General features: G+C 42.1%; 1 protein-coding gene across 3 annotated transcripts in view; it reads left to right on the top strand.

The window, feature by feature from the left end:
• The window catches only part of POLR1B (RNA polymerase I subunit B), a 34,940-nt gene that overhangs the window by 8,045 nt on the left and 4,596 nt on the right, over positions 1-22,299 (top strand). For 2 of the 3 annotated variants that reach the window (XM_037896306.2, XM_043544185.1), the window contains exons 3-14: positions 3-149; positions 1,885-2,017; positions 3,447-3,583; positions 6,866-7,089; positions 9,176-9,347; positions 13,966-14,137; positions 15,055-15,336; positions 15,949-16,082; positions 16,552-16,722; positions 17,638-17,794; positions 20,524-20,720; positions 21,657-21,910. In XM_037896306.2, the coding sequence (XP_037752234.1) occupies positions 3-149; positions 1,885-2,017; positions 3,447-3,583; positions 6,866-7,089; positions 9,176-9,347; positions 13,966-14,137; positions 15,055-15,336; positions 15,949-16,082; positions 16,552-16,722; positions 17,638-17,794; positions 20,524-20,720; positions 21,657-21,910 (2,180 nt within the window). Of the gene's footprint in view, positions 1-2; positions 150-1,884; positions 2,018-3,446; positions 3,584-6,865; positions 7,090-9,175; positions 9,348-13,965; positions 14,138-15,054; positions 15,337-15,948; positions 16,083-16,551; positions 16,723-17,637; positions 17,795-20,523; positions 20,721-21,656; positions 21,911-22,299 lie in introns of those variants that run through there. The other variant, XM_037896307.2, reaches the window with a different exon arrangement.

Here is a 22,299-nt window from a genome sequence, read left to right as displayed (position 1 = left end):
AGGCTGACATCAGCTGGTCAGTGAATGGCATTCCTAAAGGGATTATTAAACAGTCCCTGGGATACGTTCCAATCATGGTGAAATCTAAACTTTGCAATTTACATAGTCTTCCTCCCAGAGCTCTGATTGAACGCCATGAGGAAGAAGAGGTAACAGTAGATTTTGGTGGGGCAGGAATATCTTCTTTACCATGTGACAAGGGAAGTGGGTTTTACATGAGCTTGAAGGATTTGGCACCTCTATTTAGAAGCACAATGTGGCATATTTTCTGAGTTTACACCATTCTTAAAGCTTCTGTGTAGTTTCTCTGGGGTCATAAGTCTCAGCCCTCGAGGTGGCTTCAGGTTACTTGCCCTTCAGAATACCTATAGCCCTCATCTTGAGAAGGTAAGAGCTCATGGGGTATCTCATGTTCATGCAGGCAGTGACAGTTACTGTTACTAGATGTTACTTTCCAGATGTGCAGCTGCCTCCGGAAAACTATCCTTCCCCTCCTCTGGAGGCATGCAGGGCTGCTTCTGTTCTCGGTGTTAGAATTTAAGGCTTGAGCACACTCTGCCCGCTGGCTGCCAGCTACTGCTAAGCCATGGTACTGGGGCTCCTGGCTGATGATGAGACTCTTACAGTAGGGCTCTTTGGGCGTGATACATATCCCCTTCATAGCCATAGATTTTACTTCTCCATTATTTTTGGGTTCACTTTTGCTGTTTTGGCTTTTTTATCTGCTCTGTCTGATAACAAGTTGAATATGTGGATACAGAATCATATAGTGATGTCATTTTTCATTAAAAGTGTAATAATTTCTTTTCAGTTTACAAAGTAAATAACCAATTAGTCTGCTTTCAGTCAGTGTAATCTACAATGGTACTCTCTTATTGCCAGGCCCATAGCCACGTGTCATGCATCTTTATAATTAACTTTGATTGCACACTCGTAATTTGAACAAACATGTAAAGGTGAAGAGAATTTTCTCTGGAATTAATTTTTATATTGGATGTTAGCATCACACACATGCTAAATTGCAAAGCCATGCAATAAATGTGCATGTGCCATGTGTATTTGGCCACTTTACGTGTACTTTGCACAGTAATGCATCTCACCCGAGGCTTTGTCTAGTATTTCAGATGTCTTCAAAGAGCTGCCATTTTTAAAAAAATCAGTTGGACACACAGTCATGTTCTTTTCTCCAAGTGTGGAATAGAGCTTTTCTTCCTCCCAGTTTTCTACCCAGAGACCTCGTGTGGGGAGAGGGAGCATTCAGATCAGTGAAACGTTTTAAATCCAATATTTTATATCACTCAGAACAGGAACTTTACTCTTGGAAAGGGGAGCTTCTTAGTAGATAGTACTTGCCAGTAGCTCTGAAAGGGCCCAAGGTATAGTATTTTAAAGTTGTGATATTTCTATGTATACTAAAGTTATTATAGGTCATTTTAGAGGTTTCTTTAATTTTCAGTCTTGTCTTCTCATTTTCTCTGCATCCTCTACAGTTGGACTTAGTGTAACTAGTGCACCTGGCTTTACACGTGGATGGATACAAGAAATAGTCCCAATAACTCTTTTAAACACCACTAAAATAGTTATTTTTGTAAAATGCATGGAATTATACAGAGCTTATAATAGTATAGCAGGTTTATTGGCACTTGTTTGGAATGACCTCCGTAATGCACTCTTACCTGTTGTGTGAGTAATGCATGCATCCCAAGCACATGCCAATACAACTTGCCATGTATTCCATACATATAAAAAAGATGGTGTCTATTTTACTGTCCAGTAAGAGCTAATTTTTCTCACTTCCATTTTGTTTCTTGTATAATAGATACTCTGTACTCAGATCTTTGAACTTTGGTGTATTAATTTTTAAAGCACTTTTTCTCTTGTCAGGAAATGGGAGGCTATTTTATAGTTAACGGTATAGAAAAAGTTATCAGAATGCTGATTATGCCTAGACGAAACTTCCCCATTGCAATGATAAGACCCAAATGGAAAAGCCGAGGCCCTGGTTACACAGAGTATGGTAAGTGTAGTGATTTCATTAGGGGCATCACCTTAGTAAGACAATTGTTTGAGAATAAACAAAAGAAAAAGAGCAGGTGACTTATTGTATTTAGTTATTGCTTTCTGTTTTGTTCATGCACTTGTGCTATACCATAAACATGGCAGCCTGCTCAGATGAGGGGAAATTCAATTCTTTGAAAAGGGAGAAGCCCAGTGCTGGAAAAAGCAATTCTTTTAACATTTGGATGAATTTTAGTGCTTGTGAAAATAAAAGGCTAATTACATTATATAAGGCATAAGAAAGGTTGATGGCTTTTGACTGTTGTAATCTGAACCATCAATATCAGGTGATACTGGATTGTATTCTGTCTGATTCTGGGTGATCCATCTTACGTTGTGAGCAGGGTGTGTTGGAAACGAACCTGAGTCCATCAACCCAATAGCCACAGAAGTCTGTTGATGCTGTAGGCAACACTGAATTTCCTTTCCCTACACTAAGTTAAGGTAGTAAAGAGATTTATCCACAGTTAAGATAGAATCTACACTACCTCCATCGTAAGGCTCAGTGTCATAATTGGTAATGGCTCTCCTTTGAATCCTGCCTGTTGTTTATATTAAAACTCACTATCAGCGCGTCCTGTTTTTAATGAAAATCCTGTCGGTGCATTGTGTTCTGCCTCATTAAAAATGCATTGTTTATATTTATTCACAGAACAGGTACATTTTTGACAGTGAGCTTGAAGCTGCTGTGTAAGACACACAGATACACTCCTTGTTCCATATGATCTAGAAGGATGGTGGTACAGGATCTGCGTTTGTTTCCCTAATTTGTCCCACCAGTGTGTCTGAACTCCTTTTGTCATGCTGCTACATCTAGTAATAAAAGAGCAGTTCAGTCACCATGGGCCTGATTCCCCACTGCCTGACACATTGCAGAGTCATGTGCACTGTACAGTGAGTATAAAATGATATCAGATCGCAACAATAGCATTTTGCACCCACTTTGGACTAGTGTAAAAGGTAATGACCTGATTCAGCACGTGCTTAATTTTAAGGTCGTGAATAGCCCCTGAAGTCAGTGGGACGACTAATGCTGAAATACCTTGCAAATCAGACCTAAAGCAGTCGAAGGCAGTGGAGAATCAGACCCTGTTTTTGATTAATCCTTGATCTCTCTCTTGAGACTGCCAGCAAGCGGGCCAGCTGTGATGTCAATACCCATCCTGTAGGAACTGAAGTGAGACCTCTAATTCATTTCTAAACAGTTATCTACAAGTGTGACATAGTGTCTCAGTACGACGCCTTTGAGCATACAGTGCCCCAACCCAAGGAAATCTAACCTGTATCCGGAGCAATCAAGAACAGTGCTTGTTTTGTAGTGCCGATAGAATGCAGTCAGTAGTTTCTATGTTGTATAAGTGAATCTTTGCTTATGTTCGTTTTGGCAGGTATATCGATGCACTGTGTTAGGGATGAGCACACTGCTATAAACATGAACCTTCACTACCTGGAGAATGGTACAGTGATGCTGAACTTCATTTTTCAGAAAGAGTTGTTCTTCCTCCCACTGGGATTTGCACTGAAGGTAAACCATAATCTAGTCTTAGGTTTTCTGGTGAATGGAAGGTTGATTGAAGAATTGCTGTGGAAAGTGTAGCAGCCTGTTTCTTGCTTGGAAAAATGACTTACTCAATAACTAATTCCACATGAAGTATTTCATTAAATGATACTTGTCATCTTGATTATCAAGGATTGTAGTCCAAATCAGACCTGCCTATGTCGGTAATATCATATTCAGGGCTGAAGTATGAGAATGTGTACACAGCTGAAGAAGGTGAAATAAGGTTTTGTATAAAAGTTTCTTGGCTTTTTGCTATAAGACAGTACTGATGAGATGTTTTTAAAAGGTAATGGTGGGGAGTTTTCCATCTGAACTCAAGGATAAAACTGTTTTAAAACAAAACCTGTTGTGCAGAATACATCCTCCAGCACAATATTGGCAGAATGTTTTCAGTCCGTATCCCAGTTATTGGCAGTATCGTCCAGTGCAAGATTTTGGGAGTACGTGAATCTTTGTTCTCCTCAGATAAGTCATGTCATCCCAATTGAAAATCAAGCAAAACAGTAAAAAAACAAAATGCTGCTTCTGTACAGAACTTTCCTGGATAAACAATGTTAGAAGTGGTTGCAAAAATACAGGGTTTTTTTTAAAGTGATTGTGAAACCACCAATGTGTGCAGTGTTGTACAGGACACAAAGGAAGTCAGCCCTTTGCCCCATTGGGCTTAAAATCTGAAGGCCCAATCCTGTAAACCTCCGTAGGTGTAATAGTTATTACCATGACCTGTCCTGTTGCTCACCAATCTTACAGAAGGGTCCTTGGCGCCTTTGGGATTTTGCTGTCTTCCAAGTCTTCCTTCCTGGTGGTTACCTTTGCTGCCAGGAGGATCTCAAAGACACAGACACTGATGCACTGTCGTCCATGATAAAAGTGTCTGCCCGTTCTCCTCCCTAGATTACAGAGACATTTGGGGAAGAGGAGGCTACCCATGTTGAACTGGAGAGCTGCTAGTTGTTGTTTAGACAGGACCAATTTCTTAGGAAATCTTCTGGTGGTGAACTTTGGGCAAAAAGTCCAAAGCCCTGTCATCCTGTCTCAAAGGCATTTCAAATGAATTCGACTGTGCATCCAAACCTGATTTCACCTACAGTACCTTATAGCCCTGCTCCAGAACCTCTTAGAGCTCATTCCCTCTAGGGGGATGGCAACAGCCATGGTATCTGCCTGTAACATGGCCTCAAGGGAACGCTGTGGTGCTGCTACCCTGAGCTCAGTCCGCACCTTCAGATGCTGGGTTCAGGAGGGCGGCGTTTCAGCCTTGAACTAGCAGGGTTCCTTAGCTGACCCCTACAGCAAGGCCACTGCTAGCTATTCTCCTACAGTGGGCTCTGTGGAGGCAGATTCATGAAGGAAGACCTGGGGGGGTTACTGTCGTAACTCCAGTTCTTGTTATGTTGCTTCCACAGAACCATGCTGCCCCATTTGCTCCCTTCTGCTTCCGAGCCGAGCTCCTTTTCACATTTACTGTGGTAAAGAGGAGACGGTTAGGGGGTCCAAGGTTGGTTATGTCCTCAGCCCAAAGGTGGAAGTCTGTTCAAGGGACATGCGCAGGCCCCCAACTGACACCGATCTAAACAGTTCTATGACCACTGCCTCAAGTGTGCAACTCCTACCATGTGAGTGCGTCTTCGTAGCACAGTTAACTTGAATTATAACTTGAGCATTACTGCAACTAGAGTCCCCTCCATGACCACAAATATTTAGCTTCAGTTAAATGGTGCTTTAAATTCAAGCTAACTGGGGTGGACGGGCTGTTTGAAGGACAGGGATGCTGATGCTCGAGCTCATAATGCTGTGGGATTGCAGCAGCACAAGGTACCCGTACTCAGCAGCAGCTAATCCATTCATTCTGTGCTGCAAATCAAATAACTGTGTAACTCTAGTGTTGTTTTGAAGTGTGGTCGCTCTCACTTGAGCTGGGCTAACTCCAGTGTGCTAACTCGAGCTAACTGGTGCAATGAGGATAAGCCTAGTGCCTCTGTAGAGGCAATGAGTGCATTTAGAGAGCACGAGTTACGGAAGGCAAGCAACAACTGGATAATGAACTTTCAAAAAAGCTCATAACTATAGAATACAATTTAGTAAGCACAGTGCATGAATTTTGCTAAGCAAGACAGTGAAAGTTTTCAAAATAGCTGTCTCTGGACAGAATAGAATGATTTAAATTGTGCTTTAAATAGGTAGTAGTAAAGATTTGGCTTCAGTTAACTATTTTCATCTTTCGTTTCCTGAAAAGAAAGCACATTCTTTCTGGTAGTAATGTCAGACTGCTTTTGTAATCTAGTTGATGTATTTGATTTATTAACCCACCAGGATGTGTCCATTGTCAGACGACATGCACATGCTTTGTTGAAATGGCAGCTTAGTTTGACAAATTACATTTCTTCACAGGCTTTATTTTTGTTTTAGTAAACAAGTGAAAGTTATTTCTGATTTTTCTATTTATAAAACCTCAGTCTGTGTGAGCTGTTTTGTTTAAATACAATCACTCCCCAGTTTAGAATGTTGGATTTAAATCTGGGGATTGCAGACTTGAGCATTGTGGCTGAACTCAGCGTACGCTACAGCTGCAACAGCGGCCCAGCTATGGCACTGCAATTATGTTGCTAGAGCACCATATTGTAGATGGTTCCTACAGCAATGGAAGGGCTTTTTCCATCAGTGTAGTTAAAGCACCTCTCGCGGTGGATGAATTCTTCCATTGATCTAGCTGCGTCTCTTCAGGGATTAGGTCAATCTAACTATGTCGCACAGGGTGTGAAATTTTTCACAGTCCTGTGCAACATAGCTAAATCAATCTAATTTTTAAGCCATCCATTCCATTATAAAAACCACTTATTTTCAATTTATTTAAATGTCAATAATTAGTGATTTGAGACAAATTGGGAATTAAATTTATATTGTAAGCAAGGTCAGTCTATAAAAATATAAAAAATCTTATTTAAATGAAGAAAAACTATTTTTATTCATCATTGTCTGTATTAACCCAGCTTTTGCTTTTCCAGGGGCTTCATTAGGGGCATTAGTGGTGATCATCAGATTGTGTATACCCAGGGTCTTTCTCCACAGTTAATCGAACCTCAGAAAACTGTTTTCATTTTAGGGGAAGGGTATTAGGACAGAAGAGCATAAACCAGCATAAGTGACTGGAGTGACCTGGTCCCATTCTATAATTTAACTAGACATGGTGATTTATTACTCTTGGTTTTTCTTTGTTCTCTGATCTGGTGCCTTTCTCTCCTCCAGGCATTAGCTGGTTTCTCAGATTACCAGATTTTTCAAGAGTTGATCAAAGGAAGAGAAGACAACTCCTTCTATAAGAACTGCATCTCTCAGATGCTGAGAATGGTAATGGAGGAGGGCTGTACCACGCAGAAGCAGGTCCTTAACTACATTGGGAAATGCTTCCGAGTGAAACTCAACCTTCCTGAGTGGTACCCAAATGAGCAAGCTGCAGAATTCCTTTTGGAGTACGTATTCATATAGCAATATATAAGTAAATGATTGAACTACAGATGTAGTCACATTTCACTGTCTGACCTTACTGTATCATGACCAGCTTTTCAGTAAACTCAAGGACAAAAATTTAGAGAGACATCCAACCCGAATAACATTATGGGGCCCGTTTTCAGCCAGTTTCTGGAAACTTTGCATTTACCTTAATCTGTCTGCAAATACATATCCACCAAATATGTGAGCATGATTTCAGAGGATAGCTGCAGACTTGGTCCTTCGTGCATTTTGCCATATGGCTTTGTAGTGGGTTTTATAAAAGATCTAAATATCCTCAACACTGAGAGATAGATGTTAGGAAATTGAACAGTGAGCGCTGCCTTAACTCTGAATCTACTGTACCACAGCCTGCTTGGCATTTAACCCATTGTTTGAAGTCCTTTGCACTTGAGCATGACAGGGTGAGTGAAGTTTACCTTAAAAGGTTTTTGGGGAGTATATCTTTAGGTAGAGGAGAGAAAATAAATGCTTGCTCCGTGGAATAACATAGGACACCGCATTCCATTCCAGTTTTTACTTTGAATATTTTTAAGGGGTCGGGGGGGAAGGAGGAAGTGGTATTAGGGAATCCCTGGTTCATGATACAGGTGTTTTGAGTTGAGGAGCTCTTGCTGCTAGCCCTTGAAAGGAACTGATTGGAAGGCTCCAGAGTCCTTGAGATACCTGTATTTAGAGCATGGTCAGTGCGGTAGAGACCTCAAGCCAGCCTACTGGTGACTCAAAGGGTTAAAAATGTTAAGAGTCAGAGTCATCTGGAAGGACAAGAGTCAGGAGTAAGAATCCTTCATGATGATCTTCAGAGAATCGGAATTTCAAGGTTAAACTATCTATTTTTTTCCTTTCAAAATATCCTGGGGCTCTTCGTCCATATGGACTAAACTGAACATTTTGTTCATCAGAAAGGGTTTTCAGTTGAAGTGGGAGTTGAGACAGGAGGAAGCTGAAGGCACTAGATACGGTGTGCACCTCGTTCAGTTGGGCTTTGATAATTATAACTTGCATATTTTGAAAAAGAATTTTCCTGCCAAGTTTTGGCCCAGAGTGGACCTTTATAGTTGAGTCATAAACACTTGAATACAAGGGAGTACAGAGTGGAAACAATCATGGCAATGCTAAGATAAGCAAGGGCGATAGGTGCTACCTAATCATGGCACTTGCCTCTGGGAAAGTAAGCTTGTAGCTGATCTGCTCTGACAGGAATTTAGGAAGTCTGTACTTTGTCTTGCCCACGTTAAGCTGTATCCAGACCAAAATTATATAACCGAGTGCTCTGCTGGGACATGATAGGAGGTTTGATTGTGATGTTGCATGGCAGTAACAGAGTTTTAGTGAGTACGTTTTCTATTTACCATTTATTTAGAGGGAGACAAAGTAGGTGAGGTAATATCTTTTATTGAACCAGCTTCTGTTGTTGGAAGGGACAAGTTCGAAAGCTGTGTCCCTTCACCAACAGAAGCTGATCAAGTAAAAGATATAACCTTTCCTACCTTGACTCTCTCCTGTCCTGGGACCAACATGGCTACGGTAGCACTGAAAACATTTATTTTGAGTGCATTTTGTGTTTACTATTTCTCTGTGGAACAAAGTTAGTGATTCACATATATGATTGCACCACATTTTATGTAAAATCCGTGTACGAAATTTAGCCTTCATGTGGATCTGTCTCAAAATAATTTTGTGCTTTTAAGTCAATTTGGTGCTTAAAAAGGTGTAGAATTAACATTCCAGGAGTCTCTCTTCATCCAAATAACAGGCACAGTACTGGGAGCAGCAGTGCGGGCTCACCTGCTGATGTGCCTCAGTCATGTTCTGGAAGATTTGCATCTCTAAGGATGATGAGAGGGATGTCTCTCAACCCTTTCAGGCCGTGGTCTGCGTTGAAATTTTTGAAAAACCCCAGACGTGTGTGGGGGAAACTGTTATGCAGCTTAACTTTTGAGTTAGTGAATAAGAGTTTGGTCAAGGGCTGTTCAGGCGGGAGCTTGGACCATAAATTCTGTTAGAGATGGAGTTAATTGGCCCTTTTTCTTCCTATTCCTACAGTCAGTGCATCTGTATACACTTGAAAACCAAAACTGAGAAGTTCTACTTGCTTTGTCTGATGACCCGGAAGCTGTTTGCTTTTGCCAAAGAAGAGTGCATGGAGGAGAATCCAGATAGCCTTATGAATCAGGAGGTGCTTACCCCAGGGCAGCTTTACCTCATGTTCTTAAAGGTAATGCCTTAAAGTGTTTAAAGCTGTGAGTGGCAGGAGAACCTCTAGATATACAGAAAAGAGCAAATCTGAATCCAGCATGTGGCGTATTTGAATGGCTCGTATAAGAGGAGCTTGTGAGGAGGCAGCTGGGCTCTGGTGGATCATGCTGAGGATTGAGATTCAAAAGATCTAGATGGTGTTTCCAACTCTGCCCCTGGTTTGCTGTGTGACCTTGGATATGTCACTTAACCTTTCTGTGCCCGCTAGCCTGTCTGTGGAATAGGGATGATGCTCTTTGCTCATCCTCGTTTGTTAGAGCACTATAACATCTACAGCGAGAGCGAAGTATTATCCACTAAACACACCACACACAGGATTCTCACTCCTGAATTAGCATCTCAGCTTCTCAGTATAAAGCTGGCATCACTCCCTCAGTCAACACTGTGCCGAATGCTGTCGACAGACCCCTGTGCCGGATGCTGTTGGCAAACCCCCAGCTCAGGCCTGCGCTCTGAGGATTTCACTTCTGAGTCACTCCAGGCCAACCTTGTGTCAGTTGTAGGACAGCAGGTATGTTCTGCATTTCCCAAGTATTCAAGGAGACATCTGTAGGCAGATTTCACACCCATGTACATCACATGAGACACTCAGGCAGCACTGACCTTGGCTATGACCATTTGTACAGGACATCTTTCTACCACAAGTCCACAAGCCTGCTTCTTCCTTCTTCAAAACCATCTCTAGAAAGGAAAGGTCAGAAACCCCTAAGTATGCTAAGATGCATGGAGTAGCTAAGAGTGTATTTGGCTGCGTTGATACAGTGCAGCTGATCTAATGCACCAAAGATAACAAGGAAGAGTTTGCGTCAGGGCTGCAGTAAAGTGCACCGAATGATTGGAGAGCAAATGACTGCACCAGGGCCCCGAACTGCTGCCAGTTCTGGGAAGCAAGCACCAAAGGGTGCCATGATGTCTGAACATGTTGGGAGAGTGCTTTGAGATACTGTTTGAATCAAGTGACCAAAGCACCAATGGATGGCGTTTTGGGACAGGAGTATTAAGACACCAGGTCCAAGACAGACAAATTTTTATTTGTTATTTTTTTTAAGTGTGATTGGCAAGGAAGGGTTAGAAATATCAGAAAGGATATACTTTGGGTTGATCTGTAGGAAACACCTTCCCCAAACTAGATAAAGAAGGAACTGGCTTGGAATGCATGGGCAACAATACAAGAGTGAGTGTCTTGGCATAGGACACCCATTGGGGGTTGTGATGGAGGGTGTTCTGCTGGCTTCATGCTCAGGGACACTGACCCAGGAGTGAGAATCCTCTGTGGGGAAGTCTTTAGAGAAGCAGGATAACTTGGTTCCTACTGAGGAAACTGTCTCAATGCAGTTGTAGTGAAGCATCAGGAAGAGCTTTTTGTTCAACTGCCCCGTGTTAGTTCTTTTTTTCCATTATAGAGGGAGCTGGTCACAACTCCTCTATTTAGATTGGCTAACACTTTGCTTTATGAAAGATCCTTATAACCTTTTCGGAGAAACTGATACCTTCATTGTTTGTAGCATCTAGGTATAAAGTTGAAAGAACAAGGAGTACTTGTGCCACCATAGAGACTAACAAATTTATTTGAGCGTAAGCTTTCGTGGGCTAAAGCCCACTTCATCAGATGCATACAGTGGAAAATTCAGTAGGAAGATATAGATAGATATAGATATATGCACAGAGAACATGAAAAAATGGGGGTTGCCATACCAACTCTTAACAGACCAATCGATTAAGGTGGGCTATTATCAGCAAAAGAAAAAAAACTTTTTTGGTGATAATCAGGATGGCCCATTTCAAACAGTTGACAAGAAGGTGTGAGTAACAGTAGGGGGAAAATTAGAATGGGGAAATAGTTTTGTTAGTGTAATGACTCATCCACTCCCAGTCTTTATTCAAGCCTAATTTAATAGTGTCCAGTTTGCAGATTAATTCCAGTTCTGTTGTTTCTCGTTGGAGTCTGTTTTTGAAGATTTTTGTTGAATAATTGCGACTTTTAGGTCTGTAATTGAGTGTCCAGGGAGGTTGAAGTGTTTCTCTGACTCGTTTTTGAATGTTACAATTCTTAAACGTCTGATTTGCGTCCATTTATTCTTTTGCATAGAGTCTGTCCGGTTTAGCCAATGTACATGGCAGAGGGGCATTGTTAATCGATCAGTTTAGTCCCTTAAATCTCCATGATGCTCTGGTTTGCTGCCTGTCACATGGTGCATTGCCTGGCTTATGAATCTTGAATGCAAATGAGGGAGGAAAGCTGTTGTGGCTCATATATGCTAACCTGAACTTGGCCCCAGTCTTATTTGGACAGCATGTAACTTTGTGCTGCTGTCCTCATCTTGTCCCTTAGCTAGCCATGGGCCTTTGTGCTGAGAATGCATAGTCAGGGGGCACAACAAAGCTCATTCCTTGCTTGTGCTAGGAAAGCCATTCTTTTCAGGTCTGCCCATTAGTGCCTGAGCTGAAGTGCTTTCAGTAACCACAACTGTAGGAGTTGCAGGTGGCAGAAGCTATGCGTGCATTTGCTCAACACTAATAATCACTGGGGATTGCAAATTAGAATAACTGTAGCTGCAAATACTCATTTTGTGCCTTTCTCTTGTATAGGATGTGGTTCTCAACCAGGGGTCCGAGCCCCCTGGGGGTCCGCAAGCAAGTTTCAGGGGGTCGGCCAAGCAGGGCCAGCATTAGATTTGCTGGGGCCCAAGGCAGAAAGCCGAAGCCCCACTACCTGGGGCTGAAGCCAAAGCCTGAGCAACTTAGCCTCACGGGGCCCTCTGTGGAGTGGGGCCTGCTTGCTACCACCTAACACTGGCCCTGGCTTTTATATGCAGAAAAACAGTTTTTGTGGCACAGACGGGCCATGGAATTTTTATAGCATGTTGGGGGAGGGGGGGGTCTCAGAAAGAGAGAGGTTGAGAGCCCCTAGTGTAGGAGACCTTTGTGCTGTGTCTGTTCAGAGCCCTGTACTCCAAAAGACTCAGTTAGAACTGAGGCGTTTGTAAGACTGGGCTGTGTTCTGAAACAAAGACTCTCAGTTTAAATGTTAATGAGCTAGTTCAGAAAGGAGTAGCGACACAGTGCATCACGACAAGGAGTAAAATTTTCACAAATTGTGGTCGTTGGTCTCTTTTAAAAGACAAGGAAGGGATGGGCTTGTGGTTAAGGCATTGTGCTGGGACTTGGGAGATCTGGGCTCAATTTCTGGCTTTGCCGCTGATTTCCTATGTGACCTTGATTTGTCATTTAATATCTCTGCACCTTGATTTTCCAATCAGTAAAATACACCTCACACCATGTGGCTCTAATGTCAGGTTTAGTGCCCCACTCTATCTACCAGCACAACTGATGCAAATAATTCATAAAATTGGTTAAACCGAAGATTCAAATTAGTCTAGCTTTGTATTTTATTTCTGTAGTGCTTTTTATGTGATCTCAGAGCATTTTAGGGAACAATTAAGTATGTGAAGAAGCAACAGCATTCTTGTAAATTTAGTCATTGTAATTTTAGAATCTTCACATGTGCTGTTGAATAACAGATGTAAATTAACAGAGATGGAATCGGATGTATGTCACCAGGCTGGTGTCATCTGGGAGCAAGATTTGCCTAAAACAGCAGTTGGTTCACTTACTCTTTTTTCATATTTTTTATGCCCTCCTTGCAATGATGATTCAGAAATAAAAAATGAATCTTGACTATCCGCATAAGAGTAAAATATCAATAGTAATTAAGGAAATCAAGTCAAAATAAAATGCATTAATTTTTGGAGCCGTTTACAGACTTAATAGGAGTAAATCAATTCAGGGTGGGGAAAAATCCTCCATTACTATAAATCATTTAGTTATCAAGGGCAGCAATGAAGTCAGGTAAGAGCCTTTTCAGACTCTTTAGGTTAGGCAAGGAGTTCTCTTGTGCTGCTGAGTTCACCTGGAGACAATCCAACGAGCATACTGACATCCTTCACTTCAAGCTCAGTCTCTGACTTCTTAGATATACCATCTTCCTTTCCAAAAAGCATTATTTCTCAGTAATCAGTTACAGTGTACCATCAAACCCTGCAGACTTTTGTACCTTCAATTCTCTCCTGAAACCCTGCTTCACCACACTTATTTGTGCACAAGATCTGACTAACAGCTTCATCAACAAAACTAATGGAGGACTTGTGGCACCTTAGAGACTAACACATTTATTTGAGCATAAGCTTTTGTGAGCTACAGCTCACTTCATCGGATGCATTCAGTGAAAAATACAGTGGGGAGATTTATATACACAGAGAACATGAAACAATGGGTGTTACCATACGCACTGTAACGAGACTGGTCAGGTAAGGTGAGCTATTACCAGCAGGAGAGCGGGCAGGTGGGGGGGGAGCCTTTTGTAGTGATAATCCACTGAATGCATCCGATGAAGTGAGCTGTAGCTCACGAAAGCTTATGCTCAAATAAATTTGTTAGTCTCTAAGGTGCCACAAGTCCTCCTGTTCTTTTTGTGGATACAGACTAACATGGCTGCTACTCTGAAACCTATCAACAAAACTGACATTCTCCAGCAATACATGTCCTCAGTTTTAACATGTCTCGTTTTTAAATCTTAGGAGAGGATGGAAGCTTGGTTGCTTTCTGTTAAAGTAGCCTTGGACAAAAGATCTCAAAAGACCAATATAACCATAAATTCAGAAAATATGATGAAGCTATTCAGCATGGGAATTGATGTTACAAGGCCATTTGAATATCTCCTTGCTACTGGTAACCTGCGCTCTAAAACAGGTAAATTTTATCTTGCACCTCATTCCATTCCTGCGATACAATTTTAGCTCTCCACAGAGAGGTGCTGATGGATATAAATTTTTCAAGCCTCTTCTCTTAAAGTATCATTTTGTCTACTGAATATTTGCTCAAGTTGAATTCATGAAGCTCCATATGAACAAGAAGCTTTTTCACAAAAGGATTAGATTTTTTCCTCAGACTCTGGATCATATGTATATTAAAATATATACATTATTTATATTCAGATACAGGATTATATATCTTTACATTTAGCATTGCTAAAAGAAGCCGCATTGATTGCTTTGAAAATAATGTCCGTTCTCCTGGAAAAGGCACAGCATGGTGTATGGAAGTGCTGGCTACTTCTCTGTACTCCCTCCCCTCTGAGTTAAACTATCCAAGTGCAGTAGTTTCTATCATCAGAGCCCATTCAATCCTTGGCCTGTGCACTGAGGCTGCAAACATCATGTCTAATATGATACTGTTTTATGTCCACTGGAGACTGGGCTGAGCCTACAATAGACCACTGGAAATTTTCTGAAGTGAAACTTCAATGAAAAATAGGGAAACAAATTGATAAAATTTTCATGGAACAAACTTAGTTTTGCAGTCAGCTTTGAGACTGTTAACTCATTTCACATAGAACGCCGAACAAGTGTGAGTAACTTTTGGTTGCTACCAATTTGAGCTGGATTTGATCCAGTGACCTTGAGTGTAAAGGCTGTATAGCCCATTTACCAGTCCACTGAACCCCTCAAATGTAGATATAGCTTAATAAGCTGAGAATCTCCCCTTTGATGTCAATCTTTTAGAATTCTATGCATGAGTCTAATGAAGATGATTTATAGAATTGTATTTTGCAAATGTCCTTCATTAATATCAGCTCACACGTTAAATCTGGCTTTTGTTTTTTAAAGGTCTGGGTATGCTACAAGATTCTGGTCTGTGTGTGGTAGCAGACAAGCTGAATTTTATTCGTTACCTGTCCCATTTTCGCTGCGTACACAGAGGTGCTGCATTTGCCAAGATGAGAACCACCACAGTGCGCAAACTGCTGCCAGAATCCTGGGGCTTCCTGTGCCCTGTGCACACCCCCGATGGAGAGCCCTGTGGGCTGATGAACCATATTACGACTGTCTGCGAAATAGTGACGAAGTCAGCCTACACCTTGTCCTTGCCACCTTTGCTCTGCTCCTTAGGTAGGTTCCGTTGAGTTAATAACTTAAGAAAAACTTACAGAGAAAACAGCTGATGATGTTCTCTGCAGGACCCCACAGACCCGTGTCTTCACTGGATATCATTAAAACAAAAACACTTCAACATGGCTAAACCTGCATTTTGGTTAATGACCAAAAATACTGTATCGCGTACACAGCACTGACGTTTTTAAAATGTTGATTGAGTATCAATACAATTACTTGGGGGTACTGAACTAATAAAAGCTGCATACTGTAGAATGAGCAGGTTCATGTGTACAGAGAGATAAATGCATAGAAATGTCTCCAAAAAGCATCATTAGTTGTGCTTTTATAAGGTCACCAATGACTATTTAGTAAAAGAACAACTCATCTAAGAGTTTTATTTTCTTGTGGTCATCAAACCACTTTTTATTGTTTTAAATCTGGATATAATTCAGGCAGCATATGGAAAAATAGTGTATACCTGATATTTAGATTCTTAATATATGTAGTGGGCAAAGCAAAATGTAAAGCATTTCCTATATGCTGCTCTAGAATGTTTCTAAGATCCTGAAGAATGTTTGGTGTGGATCACTACTTTCGGCATTAATGACTTCCTTGGTTCTTTCCCAGGTGTCACTCCAGTTGATGGGACTCCAAGCCAACCCTATGCAGAGTGTTACCCAGTTACACTGGATGGCTCGTTAGTGGGCTGGGTAGAAAAAGATATGGCTCCTAGGATTGCAGATACTCTCCGGCACTTTAAGGTTGCTTTGTTTGATGTGACGTGACTTAAAAGAAGCAGTCTGAATCTACTGTGCTAGACAATATACAATGTGGTGCACCTTGAGGCTTGCCTCAGATTCCGAAATAATTTTTAACACTTCCCAAACGTTTCCTCCCTTCATTTTTGTGTCTGACCCATTCATTTGGTTTTATTTGAATTTTATCATGTTTTTATTTAATTTTATGCCTATTTATCAGGCATTGCCACCAAAGCATTGCAGCATCAAGGTGTGTGTTGGTCGTAGCAATTTAAAATGCAATTGTTTTTCTCCAGTTTTGTAGAGATTTTGATGCAAATATTTTTTTTTAAATATATGAAACAGTGAATTTGTGTAGCTACTTGTGTGACTAAGATTTTCATTTGCAGGGGAAAATAGGCTATTGGATATAAAAAAACTTCATTTATTACAAGTTTTCTAACTGGCTTTTTTTCTGTATATGTGAGAACAGGTAATGCAAGAAAAGAAAATTCCAGCCTGGACTGAGGTAGTCCTTATTCCAATGACAGGAAAACCTAGTCTGTATCCAGGATTATTCATTTTTACTACCCCTTGCAGGATGGTTCGGCCTGTGAGAAATTTGGCCTTGGGAAAGGAAGAATTGATTGGTACTCTGGAACAGGTACTGTGCATGGGTCTGTCTAACATGTTTGTTTATTACAAAGCAGTGGCCATTAGAGAAAAGTCTTTGATCCAAAAATAACACACACCTTACAAAAATATCTATGAAAGGAACAATGAAGGAGAGGTGGGAAGCTGATGTTGTCAACGGGGCAATTAAGTTTGCTTGGGTGACCTTAGAGTTTTCTAGCTTTTTACTGGTGTGTACTTTGATAACCACTTTGTGCTTGTAAGGGTTTTTACCCTTCATTTACTGATATGTGCTCTCAATATTAACTGTGCCTGAATGAAGGCTTTTGTGTGGATTACTTCCTTGTGTTCACCTACCCTGTCTTCTGGCATGACACTTAGCTTTCAGAAAGAATGCTTACGTAGTGACTTAAAACCATGGAAAGGCTGGAGTGACGTTCCCCTTCCCAGTTTTACTTCCCCTCCTCAGGGCTGGGAATGTGGTGTATGAGAAGGGTTGTTTACATCTACACTACAGGGGCGGGGGGTGACGAGGTGACGACTCCCAGCTCACACCACAACAGTGGTGTCGCTCTGGTGACAATGGCAGCACCATGCTAGCCGTCCCAAGTACAATGAACCTGAACCCTGCGGGCACGTCCTTGGGGCTGCTAGCACATGCTGCCGCTGCTTGGGGTACTGCAGCCACGTTACTGTGTGTAGCACGCTAGCGCAGATGAGAACTAGCGTGAATATGTCTACGCAAGCTGAGAATCACATCCCTAGCTCAGGGTAGAAGTAGCCATAGTTGTGTTTGGTTTTTGCATAGTCCTCTTTACACACTAACACACTAAGTTACCAAATAGAGCAGCTGGAGCTATGTAAGTGAATGAAAGTGATTGGAGACAGCTTTATTTACCCTTAAAAAGATCAATTTGGTAATTAAATTGGACTTTGCTTATCTCAGGTCTTCATGAACATTGCTGTCCTTGAGGATGAAATTGTGCCTGGTGTGACCACTCACCAGGAGCTCTTTCCTCATAGCATGCTGAGTGTGGTGGCCAACTTCATTCCGTTCTCTGATCACAACCAGAGTCCCAGAAACATGTACCAATGCCAGATGGGTAAGTACTGTGCTAAATATTGCCATCAAACAATGCCCCAAGTTTCCACATGCAAGAGGAAGGAAAAAAATCAGATCCAAGACTCCTTCATTCCCCTTTCCTTTGTATCCTCATGTGCTTTGCAGGAGGGGAGAACCTCCAACAAACCTTAGAGGGGACTGTTGGTTTCCCCTCACAACCCCATGGGACTTGGGAGGCTCATCAGTATCCCTTGCAAGCCTTTCAAAGGAAAAGGTGTCCGCCCCCCCTCCCTCCCCCATGACAAACTTCCCCAGCAGTCAGGCTCAGTTACTGCTCAAGAGACAGGGCTTAAGAGTCCTCGTTTCTCATGTGCAGTGCTGAGCTCTCTGGAGCAGACGTTCTCTAATGTGAATTTTTGGTAGGGGAAGTTACTGTTTCAAAGTATGGACAAAGGCACAGGACCTCAGCAGAATCCAAGGAAATTGGGTTTATTTCTTTTTTTTTGCCAATAAGTGGCAAATAAGTTGAGTGTTGAGAGTGTGTGGGTCTGCCTGCCTGCTATATTTTCAGGGATCCTAATTCAAGAACCCATCCTCCACTTCACTTCAAATTTTGAAGAAAATGTCTACAAAGAAATGTCTTAACCCCATCAGATAGACGCGACTCATGCCTGAAAGCATGAGAATTTATATCCTTTCTAAACGTTGGGGGTTTATTACTGTCTGATGAAATTGTGTATGTTCTCATTAAAGTATGCAAATTCCTAATCCTTTTCTAATCTTACGAAGTTCTTGGTCTCTGTGATATCTATTGGCAATGAGTTCTAAAGCTGAGTGATGCTTGATATGTCTGTGCGCACCTCCAAGGGTAGTGGCTAAGCTCCAGGGATGGCACATGAATGGCCATACTGGACTTGTGCCCCCCAGCTGTCTTCAAGGGACGGTTCTCGCAGTATCTAGTGACCTTAGAGGTATTAGCTCTATTAACTGCCTTTGATACCATTGACCATGAGGTGTGTGGACTTGTTTCTGATCCATAGCAAGGGTGGGTGGGATGCTCTGAATGGTCCTGATCTTGCCTTGCTGACTGCTCTCAGAGCATGGTGTGGGGTAACTACTCCTCCCTGAGGCGCTCTTTTGTTAAACAAGCAGGGTGATATGTATGTGAGGCCATTGGGAGGCTTAGTGATGAGGCATGGGTTGCAGTATGCGGCTAACAGACAGCTCTACATCTCCATATCCATTGACCTGGCCAGAGCTGTCCATTGTGGTGCTCCGTGTCTGGGGGAGACTGGCACAGCTATGAGGGCGAACTGGCTGAGACTCCATCCCAGACAAGATGGAGGTGGTGCAGATTGGTTGGGGGAAACAATCGGAAGATATAACAGGAATAATATTGGCCATCTTGAGGTGTGTCTGCGCCATCTGTGGATCAGGTTTTCAGTCTGGGCTCCGGTAACACTCAAATGCTATTAGAAGAGCAGGTAGCTGCCACAGCAAGATCACCTCTTTCCCCCTCCCCAAAGCTTCACATGGCTAAGAGATTTGAGTCCATTTCCTTTGGATGCAGACCATGCAACTGTCATCCATACCTTTGTCACTTTGCAGGGTGCTCACTGGGAGGCTATATCTTAAATCTATCTGGAAACCGCATCTGGTACAGAACTTAGCCGCCTCTGTGTTAAGCAGTGTGTATTTCATGGTCATATTAAACTGGATCTCCATGATCTGCACGGATGGCCTGTTGGTTTCTGGGTTGACTTTGTGTTGATTTAGACCTATCAAGCCCTAAAATGGCCTGGCTTTTCTTCAAAACCCCTTCTCTCCCCATGACATACTACCACAGTTGTGGTTAGTGAAGACACTTGAGCTGAAGTGTCAATGGTATAAAAGAGAGAGTGCAGCTGGCAGGTGTTGAGAGAAGAGTGAGGCTGGGGACTCTAGGGTGGCTTTTGTTCGTGGAGTTTATTAAATGTTGTTAAATCCCTGTTGCTGCTGGCACAGTGCTATTGATGGGTGATTGCCAGAGTCCGTGTGGTGTGTATTTTAAGAGTTTACCAAGGGCACTTACTCCTTGGAATGGGTGCTCTTTTCCATACAACCCTAAGTGAAACCCTAATACACCCTAAGTGAAAAAGTGCTTCAAGAGCTCAGAATTCCACCTTACTCCTGCTAGGAAGCAAAGACCAAGGAGTAGAGAATCCTATTGGAAAGGTTTTGAAGAAGCAGATTTGTAGTTCAGTCATTTTCCCATGGTTGTCTGAAAATAGTAAACTGAATAAAATAGCAACCCATTGTTCAGAAGTTGCATCGCTTATCAATATTCAGACCAGGAGTTAAAAAATATTTTATAGTATGAAAATTTAGGACAGAAGAGACATAAGTGAAATATCACATACAGAAAACCTTGATTTTAATTTTTTGTGGTAAGTATGAAAGTGACATTCCATCTGGATATTTTAGAATTACTGTAAGAGGGAGAATATTAAAAATAAACCTTATTAAATGATAGGAATGAATTACTACAGGAGTTTAAGTAGTAGTTTGCAATTTGTGATTGAGGAGCAGGAAGGGAAGTTCTTATCTGCATCAGTGCTGTCTTAAAGTGAAAGCTTAGGAGAACTTTTTGGATTTGGGGAAAACATCAACTTTTTCTCTATACACAAGAAGAGACTCTGCAGGCTGGATCAGTTTTATCCCTACCAAAGCTATGACAGATCATTGTGATTTTTTTGCCACTGGTTTTAATCCGTCTCTACTTTGTTCTAGGCAAGCAAACTATGGGCTTTCCACTTCTGACTTATAAGGAACGCTCAGATAATAAACTGTACCGACTTCAGACCCCGCAAAGCCCCTTGGTGCGGCCATCCATGTATGATTACTATGACATGGACAACTATCCAATTGGCACCAATGCAGTCGTTGCTGTCATCTCCTACACTGGCTATGACATGGAAGATGCAATGGTAAGTCATTGAAAAGGAAATGGAATATACTGCCTTGACTGTGTCACATGAGGAACTGGCTATGTTGATTCCCAGTTAAGTCATGAATTAAACATGTTCGAGTAATTGGCAAAAAAAACCCAAACAATCTTAGTTTGCCACAAACAATCTTAGTTTGTGTGTATGTGCGCACAAAAGCAAGGAAATGAAAAGCCACCTAACAGTATGTGCCCTCTACTTCTCCACCTGTTTACAGGCTGCACCCCACAGCTTAGACTCTGCTGTGGAGTGTCTGGGGAGCAGGTCTCCCCCATGATGTGCTCTCCTCTGCCATTCCCTCCCTGGCTCTGCTGTCCAGTCTGCCTTCCTACTTGTCTGGGGAATGCTGAGAGAGAGGCTGTGCAGCAGGGCCAGGGGGCAACATCAAAGGATGGAAGTAGCCGTTGGTAAGAGTTTACATGCCTGCTTTTGCTGGCGCACAAATTTCCCCGTCTGGTAAAGAAGGGGCAAATAAATCACTTTTCACATTTCTGATCTGTATTGCTGTAGCACACTGGACCTGCGACTGGCAATCGGCCCCATTGTCCTGGGCGCTGGACTTGCAACATTTGAGAAGTGGGTCATGTCAGTGGGAAGTGTGGTGTTTATGGGGTTGTGATTATTTTGGCAGGGGTGTGATGATTTAGCTAGAGAGATGTTTTTAAAAAAAAAAAAAAAAAAAGTGGGTCAACGTAATATCTACATTTTTTCTCTGCCAAGGTTCAGAAAGCATTTGTGGGCAGAGGAAGGGGAATATAGAAGCCTAGGGAGAGTGAATGTGTAAAATGGAGAGACTGAAATCAGATAAGAAGTGTTTTCATCTTGTTTAAAAACGATTGTTTTGGGTAAGTCAGCTTTGAAGAAGCCTCGCTGAAGGGACTCTTCTACGATTCTGGTTCATTGGGTTTTTTTGTTCAGATTGTAAGTAAGGCTTCGTGGGAGAGAGGATTTGCACATGGCAGCGTTTACAAGACGGAGAGCATAGATCTTGCTGAAAAAATCAAACAGGGAGATGACAGTCTGGTGTTTGGAGTCAAGCCTGGAGATCCAAGGGTTATACAGAATCTAGACGCTGACGGACTGCCGCACGTTGGATCCATACTGCAGTATGGGGATCCTTACTACAGCTACCTGAACCTCAATACCGGGGAGAGCTTCATAACCTATTACAAGTGAGTTCAGAGCTCAGCTCTTCTAGTTACCGCCTCAAATGCAGAGCTCTGAGAAATCCTCTGACGTGCAGACAGCCCTGTAGGGTTTAGGAGTCCTTTATTCATTCCCTGATGATTCCAGAGAATGAAAGCATCTGTGTATCTTTTTATAAAGCATCTCTCACTGGATGCATGCACTCTAGGGAAGAGTAATTAATATTGCAGATGGATTTCACACCAGTATATTGGCTTTCCTCTGAGCCCTGCAAGTGTTGAAAAGCTGCAGATGCTTCTTCACAAAGCCAGGGAAAGACACACACGAAAGGTGGGCTTACCACAAAGTAAACCTGGAGACAGTTCTGGTGAGGAGAGCTTGTGCATATGAGATTCCTCACCTCCCATTCTCCACT

Source organism: Chelonia mydas, chromosome 3 (genome assembly GCF_015237465.2).
Source record: "Chelonia mydas isolate rCheMyd1 chromosome 3, rCheMyd1.pri.v2, whole genome shotgun sequence".
NCBI lineage: Eukaryota > Metazoa > Chordata > Testudines > Cheloniidae > Chelonia > Chelonia mydas.
This window is presented reverse-complemented; position numbering and strand designations above follow the sequence as displayed.